Source organism: Salvelinus alpinus, chromosome 1, assembly GCF_045679555.1.
Source record: "Salvelinus alpinus chromosome 1, SLU_Salpinus.1, whole genome shotgun sequence".
In the NCBI taxonomy this organism is placed as follows: Eukaryota; Metazoa; Chordata; class Actinopteri; order Salmoniformes; family Salmonidae; genus Salvelinus; species Salvelinus alpinus.
This window is the reverse complement of record NC_092086.1, coordinates 32144563-32166033: the sequence shown is the minus strand read 5'-3', so window position 1 is coordinate 32166033 and position 21471 is coordinate 32144563. Positions and strand designations below refer to the sequence as shown.

At 42.6% G+C, this 21471-nt stretch overlaps 1 protein-coding gene and 1 long non-coding RNA gene across 2 annotated transcripts; one reads left to right on the top strand and one right to left on the bottom strand.

Moving 5' to 3' along the window:
* Nucleotides 1-306: 306 nt before the first annotated feature.
* On the top strand, nucleotides 307-7941 carry LOC139567802 (uncharacterized). Its single transcript, XR_011673467.1, has 3 exons — nucleotides 307-550; nucleotides 714-808; nucleotides 7858-7941. It is a non-coding gene; the product is annotated as an uncharacterized lncRNA (long non-coding RNA).
* An 8984-nt stretch (nucleotides 7942-16925) lies between these two features.
* tob1a (transducer of ERBB2, 1a) lies at nucleotides 16926-20923 on the bottom strand. The gene is made up of 2 exons (XM_071396990.1): nucleotides 20647-20923; nucleotides 16926-19054 (listed from the first exon to the last, which is right to left on the bottom strand). The coding sequence occupies exon 2, from the start codon at nucleotides 18824-18826 to the stop codon at nucleotides 17810-17812; it is 1017 nt and encodes a 338-aa protein (XP_071253091.1). The 5' UTR covers nucleotides 18827-19054; nucleotides 20647-20923; the 3' UTR covers nucleotides 16926-17809.
* Nucleotides 20924-21471: the final 548 nt, after the last annotated feature.

Sequence of the window (21471 nt, the reverse complement as noted above, 5' to 3'; positions counted from 1 at the left end):
CCACTTTCCTCCAGGATTTTTTTAGCAAAGATGATAACACATCATCACTCCGGACAGACACAAGCAAAAACTCATGACATAAATGTTGCAGCAGCCTAGGCTACACCTAAATATCTGACATGCTGTATGGGATGAAAGCGAGATGATTTTTCAGTCTGATCAACTGTTAGAAACTGCCCCACCCCTCTGGGTGCAGCACCAGTCTGCTTGCAGTTGTCAGTTATCGTCAGGTATGTGTATAATTAGGGCTTTATTCAGGAACGCGTGTTGGGCTACTTTAATCTGTCAAGTGGGCGAGATGCGCCGCAGTCTGTTTGACTTTACGAATTCTGAGATGTCTGAGAGAAACTCGTTGTCCAAACCTACGATGGCGCAGCTGTAATGGAATGTATCTGCTATTTGTATTTACAGTCCCCCCCTGTTCCCTGATTAAGAGGTGATGTCTACTCAACTCCACTACCATTGTCTACTCTCTCCTGACATGAACTGAAGCCACGTCTCATGTGCCCGCTCATCCACTGCCACATTGAATGTTTCCCCTCCAAGCACTGTGAGTATCCCTATCAATTTTCTCTCATTACTGTATGTAGAGTCAATCAGTTACACAATCACATTATTACACATCAATGATTTTACTCCTTACTTGGACTAACTCATTCTTAACACTTGTCTATCTGTGTAGTTTGTTGTCTTATAGTTTTTTGTCTTTCCAGTAAAATCCTGTCCTGCACTGGTCAAGCCTCTGAACACCTCAACTCATGCCTCATACCCTCATCCAATCACTGCTGTGATCCCTTTCCAACACGGTGTAAGTAAAACTCTCATTCCCATTCCCCATAATATTGTACTATAAATGTCTTTATTAAATGCTTTAGGTTAAAATAATTAGTCTTTGACGATTTTTGAAATACACTTTGTCGTCTCTGTGCGCTCCACGCCTATACCGTGGGTCTCCCATCCTCCTCAAATGTTCAAGTCACCAGCCTCCACTGATCTCAGGGTAATGCCTGTTAACTGTTCTATCTGAATGATCAATGGATATCCACTGTTCCACAGCCCTTCCAGGCAATTCATAAACTTCTCCCCTGGAAAAAAGTGTTGAGACATTATTTCCACATGGTTCTAAGCTGACATATGGAACTGTTTTAAGATGGTCATACTATGGATCACTTAGCTATTTGATTTAGAATTTTAGGACCATTTAGGTATAAAAAAAAATACATAAAAATGATTTGAATAAATATTGCATTTGGCCTTTATAAGCCCAATAAACACATTGAATAACACATTCATAAATGGTAAAAAAAAAACAGTCAAAAAATAAACCTTATGAAACAAGTTTTTGAAGTGTTTGTCCTATATCTAGGAGATGAGAAAGCTCAGGAAATATGTATATATATAATTTTTTACATATATTTAACCCCTTTTTGGGGAAGGCTCAAAACAACCTTCATACTTTTTAAACCGGTACCGGTTACCTTCAGACTAGTCCCGTATCACTCGTGGAGCAAAACAGAGACCATTGCTTTCGTGAGAGTCTACCCTTAGAGTGGTCATAATATTTTGTAAGTCAAACCGTTCAGACGCTACAGACGTTTTCATGAAAGGACCAATTTTCGGGATGTCTCATGGTCTGACAAACAGCGCTCTAGCTCTGTCACCTTTCACCACAGATGGGATGTCTCATGGTCTGACAAACAGCGCTCTAGCTCTGTCACCTTTCACCACAGATGGGATGTCTCATGGTCTGACAAACAGCGCTCTAGCTCTGTCACCTTTCACCACAGATGGGATGTCTCATGGTCTGACAAACAGCGCTCTAGCTCTGTCACCTTTCACCACAGATGGGACCTCTCATGGTCTGACAAACACCGCTCTAGCTCTGTCACCTTTCACCACAGATGGGACGTCTCATGGTCTGACAAACACCGCTCTAGCTCTGTCACCTTTCACCACAGATGGGATGTCTCATGGTCTGACAAACAGCACTCTAGCTCTGTCACCTTTCACCACAGATGGGATGTCTCATGGTCTGACAAACAGCACTCTAGCTCTGTCACCTTTCACCACAGATGGGATGTCTCATGGTCTGACAAACAGCACTCTAGCTCTGTCACCTTTCACCACAGATGGGACGTCTCATGGTCTGACAAACACCGCTCTAGCTCTGTCACCTTTCACCACAGATGGGATGTCTCATGGTCTGACAAACAGCACTCTAGCTCTGTCACTTTTCACCACAGATGCAAAAGTGCAACATCGGTGGATGTGGTGGATTGAGACGCACCCAATGCAAAACAGATATCTCTATCTTAAACTGACGGATGTTGATGGGGATTTTGTTCATGTTCTTTGGATTGACGGATATAACCTCCACCACAGATGTGGGTTTGATCCCATAATGGTTTTTACCTTTATGTCACATCGGACCAAACTATGTGCTAAATTACCATTTTATGAGTATAGGGTCAGTAGCGGAATCTGGACCATAACAACCACGTCTGCATTCATGGGGCCCACACTGTATAACACAGGGCAGTACTGTACGTTCACATGTCCCCTCCACATTCATCAGGGCCCTGTGGTGGAGGGGACCAGGGGAGGACCAGGGGATGGGCCCTCCTTTACCCTCTGTTTGGGGAAAACATCCCCCTGGTGTGGGCATGGGCCCAGAGAGCTCTCCCACTGAGTAAACAACAGTGTTTGGCCCAGGGAGAACACAGCACAGCGCTATATACAGTACTACTATTAATCAGAGCTATATACAGTACTACTATTAACCAGAGCTATATACTGTACTACTATTAACCAGAGCTATATACAGTACTACTATTAACCAGAGCTATATACAGTACTACTATTAACCAGAGCTATATACTGTATTACTATTAACCAGAGCTATATACTGTACTACTATTAACCAGAGCTATATACTATACTACTATTAACCAGAGCTATATTCAGTACTACTATTAAACAGAGCTATATACTGTACTACTATTAACCAGAGTTATATACTGTACTACTATTAACCAGAGCTATATACTGTACTACTATTAACCAGAGCTATATACAGTACTACTATTAACCAGAGCTATATACAGTACTACTATTAACCAGAGTTATATACTGTACTACTATTAATCAGAGCTATATACTGTACTACTATTAACCAGAGCTATATACAGTACTACTATTAACCAGAGCTATATACAGTACTACTATTAACCAGAGCTATATACAGTACTACTATTAATCAGAGCTATATACTGTATTACTATTAACCAGAGTTATATACTGTACTACTATTAACCAGAGCTATATACAGTACTACTATTAACCAGAGCTATATACTGTACTACTATTAACCAGAGCTATATACAGTACTACTATTAACCAGAGCTATATACAGTACTACTATTAACCAGAGCTATATACAGTACTACTATTAACCAGAGCTATATACAGTACTACTATTAATCAGAGCTATATACTGTACTACTATTAAACAGAGCTATATACTATACTACTATTAATCAGAGCTATATACAGTACTACTATTAACCAGAGCTATATACAGTACTACTATTAACCAGAGATATATACTGTACTACTATTAACCAGAGCTATATACTGTACTACTATTAACCAGAGCTATATACAGTACTACTATTAACCAGAGCTATATACAGTACTACTATTAACCAGAGCTATATACTATACTACTATTAACCAGAGCTATATACAGTACTACTATTAACCAGAGCTATATACTGTACAACTATTAACCCTTAAAATAAAATTGAAATGAAAGTGTTTTAAGAACCAGTGCACACATGCTTAATGATGCGTGGATATGCACATTTACATACTTGCTTCATGGTAATTCATGAAAATGCTGTCAGACTTTGACAGGATCTGGGATTTGCATGCTGTCACACCTGTGTTGGGTTTGGTTATATCAACATTTTAAAGGTCAGCTGTCAGAGAGGATACGTTGTGAATATTCTGTATGAATGAGAATCCTCCCTCTCATAGCCTCTCTGCTTTTCAACAAGTTGATGTAAGTTCACTTTTGGTTTAAAGCGTTTGTGTAGTTTCATCTGACCTGAATGTCCAGTTGAAGTCGGAAATTTACATACACTTAGGTTGGAGTCATTAAAATACGTTTTTTAACCACTCCATGAATTTCTTGTAAACAAACAATAGTTTTGTCAAGTCGATTAGGACATCACAAGTCATTTTTCCAACAATTGTTTACAGACAGATTATTTCACTTATAATTCACTGTATCACAATTCCAGTGGGTCAGAAGTTTACATACACTAAGTTGACTGTACGGTTAAACAGCTTGGAAAATTCCAGAAAATGATGTCATGGCTTTAGAAACTTCTGGTAGGCTAATTGACATTGTTTGAGTCAATTTGAGGTGTACCTGTGGATGTATTTCAAGGCCTACCTTCAAACTCAGTGCCTCTTTGCTTTACATCATGGGAAAATCAAAAGAAATCAGCCAAGACCTCAGAAAAAAAATATAGACCTCCACAAGTCTGGTTCCTCCTTGGGAGCAATTTCCAAACGCCTGAAGGTACCACGTTCATCTGTACAAACAATAGGATGTAAATATAAACACCATGGGACCACGCAGCCGTCATACCACTCAGGAAGTAGATACGTTCTGTCTCCTAGAGATGAACGTACTTTGGTGCGAAAGTGCAAATCAATCCCAGAACAACACCAATGGACCTTGTGAAGATGCTGGAGGAAACAGGTACAAAAGTATCTATATCCACAGTCAAACAAGTCCTACATCGACATAACCTGAAAGGCCGCTCAGCAAGGAAGAATCTACTGCTTCAAAACCGCCATAAAAAAGCCAGACTACGGTTTGCAACTGCACATGGTGACAAGGATCATACTTTTTGGAGAAATGTCCTCTGGTCTGATGAAACAAAAATAGAACTGTTTGGTCATAATGACCATCGTTATGTTTGGAGGTAAAAGGGGAAAGCTTGCAAGCCGATGAACACCATCCCAACCATGAAGCACGGGGGTGGCAGCATCATGTTGTGGGGGTGCTTTGCTGCAGGAGGGTCTGGTGCACTTCACAAAATAGATGGCATCATGAGGTAGGAAAATTATGTGGATATATTGAAACAACATCTCAAGACATCAGTCAGGAATTTAAAGCTTGGTTGCAAATGTGTCTTCCAAATGGACAATGACCCCAAGCATACTTCCAAAGTTGTGGCAAAAGGGCTTAAGGACAACAAAGTCAAGGTATTGGAGTGGCCATCACAAAAACATGACCTCAATCACAAAAAAATTGTGGGCAGAACTGAAAAAGCGTTGGCGAGCAAGGAGGCCTACAAACCTGACTCAGTTACACCAGCTCTGTCAGGAGGAATGGGCCAAAATTCACCCAACTTATTGTGGGAAGCTTGTGGAAGGCTACCCAAAATTTTGGACCCAACTTAAACAATTTAAAGCCACTGCTTCTAAATACTAATTGAGTGTATGTAAACTTCTGACCCACTGGGAATGTGATGAAATAAATAAAAGCTGAAAAAAATAATTCTCTCTACTATTATTCTGACGTTTCACATTCTTAAAATAAAGTGGTGATACTAACTGACCTAAGACAGGGAATTTTTACCAGGAATTGTGAAAAACTGAGTTTAAATGTATTTGGCTAAGGTGTATGTAAACTTCCAACTTTAACTGTATGAACAGTAGCTATGATGGGAGACGAGGGGTTAACACAATAGCCAAAATGTGAAATAGAGAGAGAGAAAGAGTGATGCGGGAGGAATGTGTGTGTGATCCTGTGTGTGTGATCCTGTGTGTGTGATCCTGTGTGTGTGTGATCTTGTGTGTGATCCTGTGTGTGTGATCCTGTGTGTGTGATCCTGTGTGTGTGATCTTGTGTGTGATCCTGTGTGTGATCCTGTGTGTGTGATCCTGTGTGTGTGATCCTGTGTGTGTGTGATCCTGTGTGTGTGATCTTGTGTGTGTGATCCTGTGTGTGTGATCCTGTGTGTGTGATCTTGTGTGTGATCCTGTGTGTGTGATCTTGTGTGTGTGATCTTGTGTGTGTGATCCTGTGTGTGTGATCTTGTGTGTGTGATCCTGTGTGTGTGATCCTGTGTGTGTGATCCTGTGTGTGTGATCCTGTGTGTGTGATCTTGTGTGTGATCCTGTGTGTGTGATCCTGTGTGTGATCCTGTGTGTGATCCTGTGTGTGTGATCCTGTGTGTGTGATCCTGTGTGTGTGATCTTGTGTGTGATCCTGTGTGTGTGATCCTGTGTGTGTGATCTTGTGTGTGTGATCCTGTGTGTGTGATCCTGTGTGTGTGACCTGTGTGTGATCCTGTGTGTGTGATCCTGTGTGTGTGATCCTGTGTGTGTGATCTTGTGTGTGTGATCTTGTGTGTGTGATCCTGTGTGTGTGATCCTGTGTGTGATCCTGTGTGTGTGATCCTGTGTGTGGGATCCTGTGTGTGTGATCTTGTGTGTGATCCTGTGTGTGTGATCCTGTGTGTGTGATCTTGTGTGTGTGATCCTGTGTGTGTGATCCTGTGTGTGTGATCCTGTGTGTGATCCTGTGTGTGTGATCCTGTGTGTGTGATCTTGTGTGTGATCCTGTGTGTGTGATCCTATGTGTGTGATCTTGTGTGTGATCCTGTGTGTGATCTTGTGTGTGATCCTGTGTGTGATCCTGTGTGTGTGATCTTGTGTGTGATCCTGTGTGTGATCCTGTGTGTGTGATCCTGTGTGTGTGATCTTGTGTGTGATCCTGTGTGTGATCCTGTGTTTGTGATCTTGTGTGTGATCCTGTGTGTGTGATCTTGTGTGTGATCCTGTGTGTGTGATCCTGTGTGTGTGATCTTGTGTGTGATCCTGTGTGTGTGATCCTGTGTGTGTGATCTTGTGTGTGATCCTGTGTGTGTGATCTTGTGTGTGATCTTGTGTGTGATCCTGTGTGTGTGATCCTGTGTGTGATCCTGTGTGTGTGATCTTGTGTGTGATCCTGTGTGTGATCTTGTGTGTGATCCTGTGTGTGTGATCTTGTGTGTGATCCTGTGTGTGATCCTGTGTGTGATCCTGTGTGTGTGATCTTGTGTGTGATCCTGTGTGTGTGCCTGCGTTCCTTTATGTTATACTGGAATGGCTGGGATTCCATTGCCCTGAGTCAGAGAGGACAGCTCCAGTTCCAGCTGTTGTGTGGCTGGTTGTTCCCCTCCGGTCCTGACAAGGGATGCCCTAACAGGTTTACTGGGGCTCTGGGGAGGTCTCCATCACTCACAGGTATTTCAACTAGATGCTAGATCACCAGGCAGTTAAACAATAAGGCTACTCTGGTAGGCTTCCCACTCCAAGGTTATACTGTATCTATGCCACTGTCCTCTTGGCTTGTTCTTCAGGGGTTTAGGCCTGGGGTGGCTTGTTAATCAGTGGTGTGGTAGAGTGTAAACGCAACTAAACAGTTTACCCACTATTTTTTACCCATCAGTTTACCCACCTTTAGTGGAAAAACGCATTGAAAGAATAGGTATTGTTATTGTCACTGACCTGCGATCAGTTTACCCATATATTTCTTTACCACTACATCACTGCTGTTAATGTATTAGAAAAAAGTGTTATGAATACAATATTATTGAATGACTTTTAACATGATATGATTAAAATATTAAATATAGCCAAAAATATTTTTCTCTGATGAGTAATGCATTGGTGCAAGACGCAAATGAATGGAATGCGGTCTGCTTAGATTATCAAATACATCTGTAGCTCTTTGTGACGTTACCAAGGTTGAGTCTCTCTGTTATATTTGTATCACTGCTTTTGTTTCTTTAGGCCCATATATCAATGATGTCAGACAGGCGAAGAGAAGATCAAGCTATTCAAGAGTGACTGGCTGTTACAGTGCAGCCTCTATCTGTACGTAGTCTGACTTCCTTCTTTCTAATCCATATCTGTGTGTGTGTCAGCTCTGTTGACTAAATACCACTGTACTGTGGCTACTGCTAAGACATAGGGGGGTTAGAGTACAACTAGTCCAGCTTCCTTCTTTCTAATCCATATCTGAGTCATGTTACCCAACACACACACCTGAGGCTCATGTGGTAGGCAGTGAAGAAAACATTCCTCTTGGTGTTTGTGTGTGTGTGTGTGTGTGTGTGTGTGTGTGTGTGTGTGTGTGTGTGTGTGTGTGTGTGTGTGTGCGTGCGCGCGTGCGTGCGCGCGTGCGTACGTGTGTGGTGTGTGCGTGTGTGTGTGCGTGCGCGCGCGCGCGTGTGTGTGTGTGCGTATTGTGTGTGCGTGCCCTGACATCTCCCCATAATCAGCCTGCTACAAATCATCTTTCTCCAAGGACAGAGCCTCTACCCTTCATACACACACAACACACCATTCTGTTGCTATGTTACTCACTCTAGTATTAGGAAGTGAAGACTAGCAAGCAGACACATTCACTAACATCCGTACACAGACACATTCACTAACACCGGTACAGACACACACATACACAGAGACATTCACTAACACCCGTACACCGACACATTCACTAACACCGGTACAGACACACACATACACAGACACATTCACTAACACCCGTACACAGACACATTCACTAACACCGGTACAGACACACACATACACAGAGACATTCACTAACACTCGTACACAGACACATTCACTAACACCGGTACAGACACACACATACACAGAGACATTCACTAACACTCGTACACAGACACATTCACTAACACCGGTACAGACACACACATACACAGACACATTCACTAACACCCGTACACAGACACATTCACTAACACCGGTATAGACACACACATACACAGAGACATTCACTAACACTCGTACACAGACACATTCACTAACACCGGTACAGACACACACATACACAGAGACACATTCACTAACACTCGTACACAGACACATTCACTAACACCGGTACAGACACACACATACACAGAGACATGCACTAACACTCGTATACACAAATATACACAGAAACAAACACTAATGCCCGTACACACACACATATACACAGCCACGTTCACTAACACCCGTACAGACACACACATACACAGAGACATTCACTAACAACCGTACACAGACACATTCACTGACACCGGTACAGACACACACATACACAGACACATTCACTAACACTCGTACACAGACACATTCACTAACACCGGTACAGACACAAATATACACAGAAACAAACACTAACGCCCGTACACACACACATATACACAGACACATTCACTAACACCCGTACACACACATATACACTAACACACACACACACACACACACACACACACACACACACACACACACACACACACACACACACACACACACACACACACACACACACACACACACACACACACACACACACACACACACACACACACACACACACACACACACACACACACACACACACACACACACACAGAGTGATGAATCGCAGGTGTCCCCCTCTCTCCCTGCCTCAGATCGGCAGATTGCACAGCTCTGATTAACGTCCCTGTGACATGTGTAATCTGATTAATTTCTCTGGGACACAACATGTTTAGTTCCTACTGTGAGAATTCAGAGTCGCATATGCAATCTAAGGGTCAAAAGGGAAATTCTGGAATCTGTAGTGCAAAGGCCCTTGAGGACTGAGGTAAACTGGCCAGGCTGCAGTGTTTGCAGTCTGACATGCGGGTACAGCTCAATAGTGTCCTCTCCCTAATTTACACTGCACATTGAGTTCAAATGAGGAAAAGAGACGAGGAGAGGACGCCATTTCAACCTATTGAGATACTCCTCTTTGGTATCAGGATCCAGCAAGGTGTGGGAGTGTCCTGGGGGCCTCCAGGCACGCAAGTCAGAGTGGTCTGATATGCTCCGCTGGAACCGAGGAGTTGGTCGTCCTGAAAGGCTATGGGGGGGACGGAGGGAGGAGGGAGGGGTGTACTTGTTCTTGGTTAGTGGTTAACGCAACTGCAGATAAGAGCAACTGCAGCTTAAGGGGATGGACGGGTGAGTGTCTGCCAGAGATATACTGTATGTAGACAACAAACCTGACCACTCCCATGTACTGTACCTTTAAATAGGATGGTTGTGTGTGTAACGTGTGTAACGTGTGTAATGTGTGTTTGCGTGTAACGTGTGTGTGTGTCTGCGTGCAGGTGCATGTGAGAGCATGTGTACGCGTGTGTATTTGAGTTAATGAAAAACTGTGTACATATGTTATCATCTATGCTTTGCACAATTAAACATTACCATAGATGCTTTACACAAGGTTTCACAAGAGCAGGCGAAGCTCACCAAAACACTCAAACACAGTATATCATAACCCAGGTAGCTATTATAGCAGAGTTGAGAGACTGCTCCTCTCAAGGCTTTCTTGACAATATTTGGCTATGGTCTATTTGACATGGCTCAGGTGGAGACATTTCCTTGTGTAATGTTGGTATCCTGAGATCGTGTGTTCCAAATGGGTGTGGGTGACAGAGTAAATAGCTGTGATACCTGCCTGTCCTCCCTTTAACCATATTTCTTATGCTGGAGTCAACTAAATGTGACAGCAATGATTAATTACACAGTCTGTTTACAAAATACACTACTATGTATGCACCCCTCACACATACTTCTCATTCTGAACAATGGAAGCATTTATTTGTGAGGGGAGTAGTAGTAGTAGTAGTAGTAGCAGTAGCAGTAGTAGTAGCAGTAGCAGTAGTAGTAGCAGTAGCAGTAGTAGCAGCAGCAGTAGTAGTAGTATGAATCAATCAAATGTATTTATAAAGCCCTTCTTACGACGATACCCAGGGACAGGGCCAACCAGGCAGGATACAACCCCACCCACTTTGCCAAAGCACAGCCCCCACGCCACTAGAGGGATATCTTCAACCACCAACTTAATACCCTGAGACAAGGCTAAGTATAGCCCACGAAGATCTCCCCCACGGCACGAACCCGAGGGGGGCGCCAACCCTGACAGGAAGATTACGTCAGTGACTCAACCCACTCAAGTGACGCACCCCTCCTAGGGACGGCATGGAAGAGCACCATTAAACCAGTGACTCAGCCCCCGTAATAGGGTTAGAGGCAGAGAATCCCAGTGGAGAGATGGGAACTGGCCAGGCAGTGACAGCAAGGGCGGTTCACCTACACATCTCTGGGCCAGACTACACTCAATCATAGGACCTACTGAAGAGATTAGTCTTCAATAAAGACTTAAAGGTCGAGACCGAGTCTGCGTCTCTCACATGGATAGGCAGACCATTCCATAAAAATTTAACTCAATAGGAGAAAGCCCTGCCTCCAGCTGTTTGCTTAGAAATTCTAGGGACAATAAGGAGGCCTGCATCTTGTGACCATAGCGTGAGTGTAGGTATGTACGGCAGGACCAAATCGGAGAGATACAGTTGAAGTCGGTGGTTTACATACACCTTAGCCAAATACATTTAAACTCAGTTTTTCACAATTCCTGACATTTAATCCTAGTAAAAATTCTCTGTCTTAGGTCAGTTAGGATCACCACTTTATTTTAAGAATGTGAAATGTCAGAATAATAGTAGAGTGAATTATTTATTTCAGCTTTTATTTCTTTCATCAAATCAAATTTCAAAATCAAATCAAATCAAATTTATTTATAAAGCCCTTCTTACATCAGCTGATATCTCAAAGTGCTGTACAGAAACCCAGCCTAAAACCCCAAACAGCAAGCAATGCAGGTGTAGAAGCACGGTGGCTAGGAAAAACTCCCTAGAAAGGCCAGAACCTAGGAAGAAACCTAGAGAGGAACCAGAGGAACCATCACATTCCCAGTGGGTCAGAAGTTTACATACACTCAATTGGTATATGGTAGCATTGCCTTTAAATTGTTCAACTTTGGTCAAACGTTTCAGGTAGCCTTCCACAAGCTTCCCACAATAAGTTAGGTGAATTTTGGCCCATTCCTCCTGACAGAGCTGGTGTAACTGAGTCAGGTTTGTAGGCCTCCATGACTTTGTTGTCCTTAAACCATTTTGCCACAACTTTGGAAATATGCTTGGGGTCATTGTCCATTTGGGAGACCCATTTGCGACCAAGATTTAACTTCCTGACTGATGTCTTGAGATGCGGATATATTGAAGCAACATAATTTTTCTGCCTCATGAAGCCATCTATTTTGTGAAGTGCACCAGTCCCTCCTGCAGCAAAGCACCCCCACAACATGATGCTGCCACCCCCGTGCTTCACGGTTGGGATGGTGTTCTTCGGCTTGCAATACTCCCCTTTTTCCTCCAAACATAACATAGGTCATTATGGCCAAACAGTTCTATTTTTGTTTCATCAGACCAGAGGATAATTCTCCAAAAAGTAAGATCCTTGTCACCATGTGCAGTTGCAAACCGTAGTCTGGCTTTTTTATTGCGTACTATTGTTTGTACAGATAAACGTGGTACCTTCAGGCGTTTGGAAATTGCTCCCAAGGTTAAACCAGACTTGTGGAAGTCTACAAAAATGTATCTGAGGTCTTGGCTGATTTCTTTTGATTTTCCCATGATGTCAAGCAAAGAGGCACTGAGTTTGAAGGTAGGCCTTGAAATACATCCACAGGTACACCTCCAATTGACTCAAATTATGTAAATTAGCCTACCAGAAGCTTCTAAAGCCATGACATCATTTTCTGGAATTTTCCAAGCTGTTTAAAGGCACAGTCAACTAGTCAAGTGTATGTAAACTTCTGACACACTGGAATTGTGATACAGTGAATTATAACAATTGTTGGAAAAATTACTTGTGTCATGCACAAAGTAGACGTCCTATACGACCTGCCAAAACTATAGTTTGTTAACAAGAAATTTGTGGAGTGGTTGAAAATCGAGTTTTAATGACTCCAACCTAAGTGTACGTAAACTTCCGACTTCAACTGTAGGTAGGAGCAAGCCCAGGTAATGCTTTGTTGGTTTGCAGTAAAACCTTGAAATCAGCCCTAGCCTTAACAGGAAGCCAGTGTAGAGAGGCTAGCACTGGAGTAATATTATCAATTTTTTGGGTTCTAGTGAAGATTCTAGCAGCTGTGTTTAGCACTAACTGAAGTTTATTTAGCGCTTTATCTGGGTACCCGGAAAGTAGAGCATTGCAGTAGTCTAATCTAGAAGTGACAAAAGCATGGATTAACTTCTCTGCATCATTTTTGGACAGAAAGTTTCAGATTTTTTTAATGTTGCATAAATGGAAATGATCTTGATATGTTCGTCAAAAAGGAGATCAGGGTCCAGAGTAACGCCGAGGTCCTTCAGTTTTATTTGAGACGACTGTACAACCATCAAGATTAATCGTCAGATTCAACAGAAGATCTCTTTGTTTCTTTGGACCTAGAACTAGCATCTCTGTTTTGTTCGAGTTTAAAAGCAAAACATTTGCCGCCATTCACTTCCTTATGTCTGAAACACAGGCTTCCAGGGAGGGCAGTTTTGGGGCTTCAACATGTTTCATCGAAATTTACAGCTGTGTATCGTCCACATAGCAGCGAATGTAAACTTTATGTTTACCTCACCAATAGTGGCCCTAAAACGGAACCTTGAGGAACACCGAAACTTACAGTTGATTTGTCAGAGGACAAACCATCCACAGAGACAAACATATCTTTCCGACAGATAAGATCTAAACCAGGCCAGAACTTGTCCGTGAAGACCAATTTGGGTTTCCAATCTCTCCAAAAGAATGTGGTGATCGATGATGTCAAAAGCAGCACTAAGGTCTAGGAGCACGAGGACAGATGCAGAGCCTTGGTCTGACGCCATTAAAAGGTAATTTACCACCTTCACGAGTGCAGTCTCAGTGCTATGACGGGGTCTAAAACCAGACTGAAGCATTTTGTATACATTGTTTGTTTTCAGGAAGGCAGTGAGTTGCTGCGCAACAGCTTTTTCTAACATTTTTGAGAGGAATGGAAGATCCGATAAGGTCGATTCGTTTTTTATATTTTCTGGGTCAAGGTTTGGCTTTTTAAGAGAGGCTTTATTACTGCCACTTTTAGTGAGTTTGGTACACATCCGGTGGATAGGGAGACGTTTATTATGTTCAACATAGGAGGGCCAAGCACAGGAAGCAGCTCTTTCAGTAGTTTAGTTGGGTCCAGTATGCAGCTTGAAGGTGTAGAGACCATGACTATTTTCATCAATGTGTCAAGAGACATAGTAGTGATAGTAGTAGTAGCAGTAGTAGCAGCAGTAGGTTTTTGTAGTAGCACTACACCTGATATAAGTTTGATGATTAGTTTATTATTTGAATCAACTGTGTAGTGCTAGGGCAAAAAGTAGAAAACTGATTGAATTTGCAAAAAGTCATCAAGGGTATTTTGCATTTTTTAAAATCCGACTTTTAACCTAAATCCAATGACATGGTGACATTTTTGGTTGATTTCATGTTGAATTCACATTAGTTGACAACTCAAACAAATGTAAATCAAAAATACTTTGAACTGTACCTGGTGGGTTGTCATTCCTCAATCAACTAACTTAATGTGTCTCCAGAAATGGAGGCTGCATGACTTAGAGCTGGGGAACTGGAAAGCCATGAACTGGTCTGCTGAGATGGTTGACATTTACATAACTCCATGTCTGCTCGTTTCAACAGAAAGCTCCACCTGTTTTTCTGACGGCCGCGGCTCTGGTCTGGATTACATCAAGGATGCCGCCAGCTCTCATTCTCTCACACTCTCTTTCTGTTGCTATCCCTCATCTTTCTCTCTCTCTGTTTCTACCTCCTCTCTTTCTCTCTCTGACCCCCTTTCTCTCTCTCGATGCCTAGTCACTTTTTCTTCCTCCCTCCCGATCTTCCCCATCCCTCCCTGTCCTCCCTCTCTTGCTCTCCTAGAATCAGAGCGGGGTTGATGACGTCCAGTGATACTAGAGCCTGTGGGGGGAGAGGCTCAGGAGAGCAGAGCAGGGTGATAATCCCTCAAAGGCATCCCCAGAACTGCTTGTCCCCAACATATCCCCAACACACATATTTCTATTACACGCACATGTGCACACAAATGCTCACGTACAAATGCATGCACACACACACACACGTACTGTATATCCAAAACCATCTGTGAACTTTATTAGGGCCAATCTACCAAGTGCAGCTGACAGACAACAGTGCACAGATACTTGGTGAGCTAACCTCAGAGGATCGTGGTATGCCACCAGGGTTAAAGTGCTCTCTGTGTACCCACCGGCATGTTAGTTCTACTTATAAATTGGGTGGTTCGAGCCCTGAATGCTGATTGGCTGACAGCCGTGGTACACCAGAACCACAGGTGTGACAAAACATTTATTTTTACAGTTGCTAACCAGTTTATAATAGCAATAAGGCACCTCTGGGGTTTGTGATATATGGCCAATATACCACGGCTAAGGGCTGTGTCCAGGCCCTCCTCGTTGTGTTGTACAGAAGAACAGCCCTTAGCCATATTGGTTATATACCACACCTCCTCGGGCCTTATTGCTTAATTATAAAATCAGCAGCAGTGGCAGCAACAACAGCATGAGAAATAGAAACAAAAGGCGATCCATTCTGGTTGAAACCATGATACCAAGTACATGAATAGTCCCAACAGGACCTCAACATAGATCACTTTTGGAAGAATCAAACAAGCAACATACACTTCCTTTTCAGACCAGCATTAATCCCATTAAAATGTCCTTCTCATTCTGTTCATTCCTTCCGATTCATTTTGTCATCACAAGTCAGCAATCATAGTTATCCAATGATCCGTCACCTCAGGACACTGGGTGAAAAATGATTGAGAGCATTTAGAATAGCATGCAGCTGGCCACTGTGTAGAAGCCTTTACTGCCTCTACAAAGTGGCTATTGTTATGCTATACTATAGCACCCAAAATGCTCAGTAGATCCACTACAAAATCAGTATAGATGAAGGGAAATAAAAGTGTTATCCCAAAAATAAATGTGACTGAATTTACTCTGGAGACCACACACATGCTCAGGATGAAGGTACTGTAAACAGAACATATCACCTAGCCTACCGGACCATCTTCACATTCAACAACATTATTTGACTAAACTGGCAGGCTGCAGTGTTCAAAGACGGGCCTGTTGGCTAGTAGGGCTAACATGTACAGTGCACTAATATAAACACCTCAGCTCTCAGTAGGCTAACTGACACAGAGGTGACATGCTAAGGTCTGGGATGACAGTAGGCTTAACCCCACTATCCATATGCCTAATAGGCCCAGGAAGCACATGGACTGACTGTAGTATGTAGCACCGTAGTATGTAGACCCAGCAGAAGGCTGAGGATAACGTAGACAGTCGGAATGGAATACATGTGCAGGGTATATCAAATCTCCAGTAAAAAGGGAATACGCTCATTGGCTCTTTTTGCTTAACTATGTTTTGAAAGTTGATGGAAATGTATAAAACTGTTATGTTGTCAAGGAAAACCCCACTGGTAATTCTAGACAATAGCACAGAACACTAACGTTCACCCTGATTCCCAGCAATAAGACTACAGAACACTTCGATATGCCTATTTGTGTAACACTAGTTACAAGACTACCATGTATAGAATATTGATGTATAACAGTGCAGTCTTACCAATAGCACCATGCTGACATGTCAGTACTTTATATTATGCGAGGTCTTTGCAAATGACAAGTTACACTGCAGGTTTGAACCATGTGTCAAGAGCAAGGTCTTGAGCCAGTGCCCCAGGAATACGCTGACCAGAGGTACATTAGGCACTGAAGGATAGGCTAGGACTCCTATGGCTACGATAAAGTGTGTGTACTTTACAATTCAATGGCATATGGAAAACTGGATAATATTGCCTTCATACATATGTCCATTGTCCAATCAACAAGACCAGACTACCAATGAGAAGATAGACGTGTATATTTTCAAGCTTTTTAATACAAACTTAATAAATGATCAGTTCCGCTTAACATGTAAGACACTGACTCCAAATACTTTGTTATACCGTTTGTTTTATCAAGTATTGCACAATGTAGGTACAAAATTAATATACGATTACATTTTGTCCATAATATAGCAAAAATCTTTAAACTCTTAACAGAAAATACAACTCTTGTTTTTCAAAAAAGCAAATATTCTTAAATCCCACTACGGAATATTCTGTACACAATCTTTAGAATTGTCAATGTTTTTTTAGAGGGATTCATTTCACAATTTCAATTTAAAAAAAGAACATAAAGTCGCTGCAGCCATCACGGATCACTGTAGTAGTAAAAAGATATAAATGCAGTACCATGTCGTAGAAACAATATATACTCTGATATTTTACAAACTCTGTACTAAATTAAATTATACAATTAGAAAAAAGACCAGGAAATCCCACTTATTAATGCCAATCCTTGGAAAATTGGCATGTCCAGTTATGTCTTAAATACTGAAAGAGGCCATGACTTGTATTGTTTTCTTCTTTATCTTTAAAACAGTCACGTAAAAAATCATTTCTGTGCTTGGTTGGCAAAAGAAATAATGATGCATGTCGAAGTTTAGGTAACCAAGCTTGGACATCTTGTACTACAAGCTTCATTGTAAAAAAAGATAACTCAAGGGGGCAAAGTCCTTTCACCCTCAGGCTCATGCGCTTGGACTTGTACACAAATCTTACAGTCGACAACAAGTCACTTTAAATTTTTCCTGGAAATTCTGTTTCCTATTGTATTTTTTGATGTGCGTTTAGTCTTTTTTTCCCCCCCATATCACATATCTCTGGTCATTTCTGTGTACTAGTACTGTAGTATCTTTGTGTACTAATTGGCCATCACTGGCTGGAATTGCTGGTTCGAATACTGCATGTTGTTCAAGCTGAAATTCAAGCCGTCCATAAGGGACTTGTCGTTGAGACCTCCGTATGCCGCAAACACGTCGAAGGCATTGCTGTACTGCAGCGGGCTGAGGCTGAGGGAGCTGTCACCGGGGAATAGGGCACTCGGGCTCCCCTGGCCCTGGAGGTTGGGGAACACAAACTCCTTGGCGTTGGGGCTGAGGGCTGAGGCCTGCTGCTGCTGGCCCAGGCCCAACCCGTACAGAGAGTGCATGGAGGTGGAGATGGCTTTCTGCTTCAGCAGCGTGTTCACATTCAGGCCCAGGTTGGTGGGCGAGGTGCGGGCCACCTTCTGGCCCTGCCCGCCTTGGCCACCGTTGCCGTTCTGGTTGTTGCGGCTGCTGCTCTTCATTTTGGTGGAGCCGAATTTGGTGGCGGCGAAGGTGGCGGTGGTGAAGGTTAAAGGCTGGTTGGAGCGTGGCATGAAGGTGGGGCTGACAGCAGCCGAGTGGCCGAAGGGAGGCGAAGGGGAGCTGGAAGTCGGAGAGGGGCCCACCACAGGCTCACTGATGGGCATGAAGACCTGGGCCTCAGGGTTGAAACTGTTCTTGATCTCCTTGTCCAGCTCCAGCCCACTGGGGCTGCTCTCATTGCTATCGTCCACGTACAGCACCTTGACGGGCCCCTTCTCACCGATCTGGTAGGATACCTCGAAGGGGTCGATCCACACACTGAGGTCCTGAGGCAGATTGTGGCGCACATCCTCAATGTCCAGGCCACTCTCTTTGGCTGCCTTCTCTACCACCGGGTCCACCTTCTCCCCTACGTGGATGCACCTGAATCCAGAGCCCTTGTATGGCTTGTCTGGGTACCAGTGGCCCTCATACTTCCCCTTGAGCTGCCTCTCAAGCTCCTCGCCGAAGATGTTGACCCGTCGCCGTGGCAGCTTGTTGTAAAGGTAGGAGATGACGAAGTTGAGGGCTACTTGGATTTCAAGCTGCATAGCTGGCTGCTGAACTGCTCCGGGTGCGAGAAGAGGTGTCGGCAGCTGCGTCCTGTTGAGTTGCTTTACGTATCTGTGGTGGGTGGCGTAGGTGGTTCCCAGGCAGGGTAGGGTGTGATGGGTTGGGTCAACACCAGGCAAAAGGAACTAGAGCTTTGTGGAACTGATCTAAAAACAAAAGTGCTAGTCGCAAGAGGCGTTCTTCCACAGGTTGAGCGTTGTTTTTTCCTGAAAAAAAAGATAATAAATGATTAGCATATTGTTCAGAGAGATATGCAAAACAATAAGACATTAAAAGGCATGAACCATTCCTCCACTAGATACAAGCCATGTAAAGAATTTGCATTACTTTAGTAACATTCGGTATAACTGGACAACATTTTGTAAACAGGCAACACTTCTCAAAGATGTGGGTGGCAATGTCCTCGCCTACTTGACTCAGGTTGAGCCTACTACTGCAGACTTTGTAAAGGAATGCAATAAAATGCCCTTTAAACGTTAACCCTTTACTTCCTGAGGGAAGCATCTAGAATAGAATTGCAGTCCATATGAACACTCAAATCAACTAGTATGCTATGACGGATCAAGCGTTCACCTCTTCTCTGTCTTGTTTCAAGTCTCAACGTTTATTTTTCACATGCACATGATACAGCAGGTGTAAAACAGTAGTGAAACCCTTACTTACAAGCGCTTTCCCGAACAATGCCGTATTCAGTATCAACGTATATAGCCTGAATCATCTTTAACAATGCAATGTCACGCTATGGAACAGAACGACCTAGTTTATAAATAGCCATGACAAGCAAGGGGATCTAGTGAATGTGTCTGCATATCTACAACTCAATATGAACAACCTAAAGATTTCACAGTAGACAAACTATTTTCAGAATTTTAGAAATCTCCACAGAAAGAGCTGTGCTCTTTTTTCAATACGAAGCTATAGAGAAGCACTAGAACTGATCGTGTTACATAATAAATAGCTAGCCTCGTTACAATGTTGCCAACGTCACAGAGTCGCAGTTACATTCGGAAAGGCATACTGCACTTTTTTTTACAGAACGGTTACATATTAGCAATCAGGCTGGCGATAGAAAAATGTACCCTGTAAATATTGTATCAGATTGGCGGCTCTCAACTCGCACTACTTGGAATGCTGATTAAAATGTAGCAGTGAACGTCGACTAGGCGAGGCAGGGGATATAAAGGTTAGGTGTTGCTATTATCGGAACAGTGTCGACAAACGGTTTAGCAAAATGTAACTAGTCTATTCATTTTGGATATGGCCAAGTACAGAAGAAAATGCTAAATAAGCTGTATCCAATAAACAATCATACTCGGTCATTACGAAATAGACAGTTTTCTGCCCAACAGCGGATGGTTTTGTTCGTTTGAGACAGTGTGAGCAGCTACCTTTTTTTATAATCTCTGCGGACCTATAAATAACCACTTGATATACTATTAATTCTTTCCGAACTGGAGATTTAATAACGGGGCCAAAACAGAGATAACACAATTCCATGCATAGCCTATTGCCACTCCGCAAGTTTCTTCTTTCAATAATTTGACAGTCAGTCTTGATAGTCAAGCAAATGTAGATGACTATTTAGTTCATATCCCGTCTTTCTCTCTCACACACACACATGCTTCAGTTAGTTAGGCTACCCCTCCCTAACTTCGGGGACTGACGCAGCAAATCAACTTGATTAAAAACCCCTGCGATATAATCTGGGGTAAATAGTTCATCATGAATACTGGGCTATAGATGATTGATGGATATCCAATCGAACACGCAGAGTAATTGAGCCAAAAGCAATACTTACTTTTTCGTACAAAATAAAGATTCTCAGTAGTTTTGAAGTACCGTTAGTGCAAATAGAAGTGTAGGGTAGATATAAATACTTTCTTCACATATAGTATAACATTAACATAAAAAAGTGTTCCAGTACGTGTAGACGTCGATAGGTTATCGTTGTTTATTTTGCTTTAGTTTAGATTTTTAGTTTGTTTGGCGTTTCCCCCTTTCAGCAGGCTTGCAGAATGTTTCCCTTCTACCTGGGAGTTTTACAACTTCGTCCCAGTCGGCTGTCATGCGCCTATATTTATAGCTTTCCTCCGCCATGGGCACGAGGTAGGCGGTGATGCGGTTTCAGAGGTCAAAACAATACGAGCACCAAATCTGGGCCTGCAATTGGTCAAATTGGGGAATCCAGCCTGCTGGAAATGTACAAACTCGAAAGTGTATTGGTTAGTTATACTGTCAATCCAAGGCATAAAAATTAAGAGACGCCCATAACAAGAACATTTGCGTCACACTTTTCCTATGTCTCTGACAGCAGACAAAAATACATCGATTATGAAGTCAGACATATGATAAATTATGTCATTTGCATATAGTATCTTTTGATTATGTATTTTCAGCGATGCATGGTTGATAGATTATGTGCCTTTGCTTGACATCCAAAGTGATTTAGATCAGCGTATCAATCATTTCAGCCGAGATATATCTCCCCTATTGCCTCGACAAGGCTATGATATGGAATACTTGCATTCCAATAGGTTAACTGGTATTGCCAAGTGCTTCCGACTTATTTATTTGACATGTTTAAAAATAATGAGGGAGCAATTTGTTGAGCTGAATACACGCT

What these genes read in the sequence shown, in the direction of transcription:
- tob1a (XM_071396990.1), bottom strand. Translation starts at nt 18,826, where the DNA reads ATGCAGCTTGAAATCCAAGTAGCCCTCAACTTCGTCATCTCCTACCTT.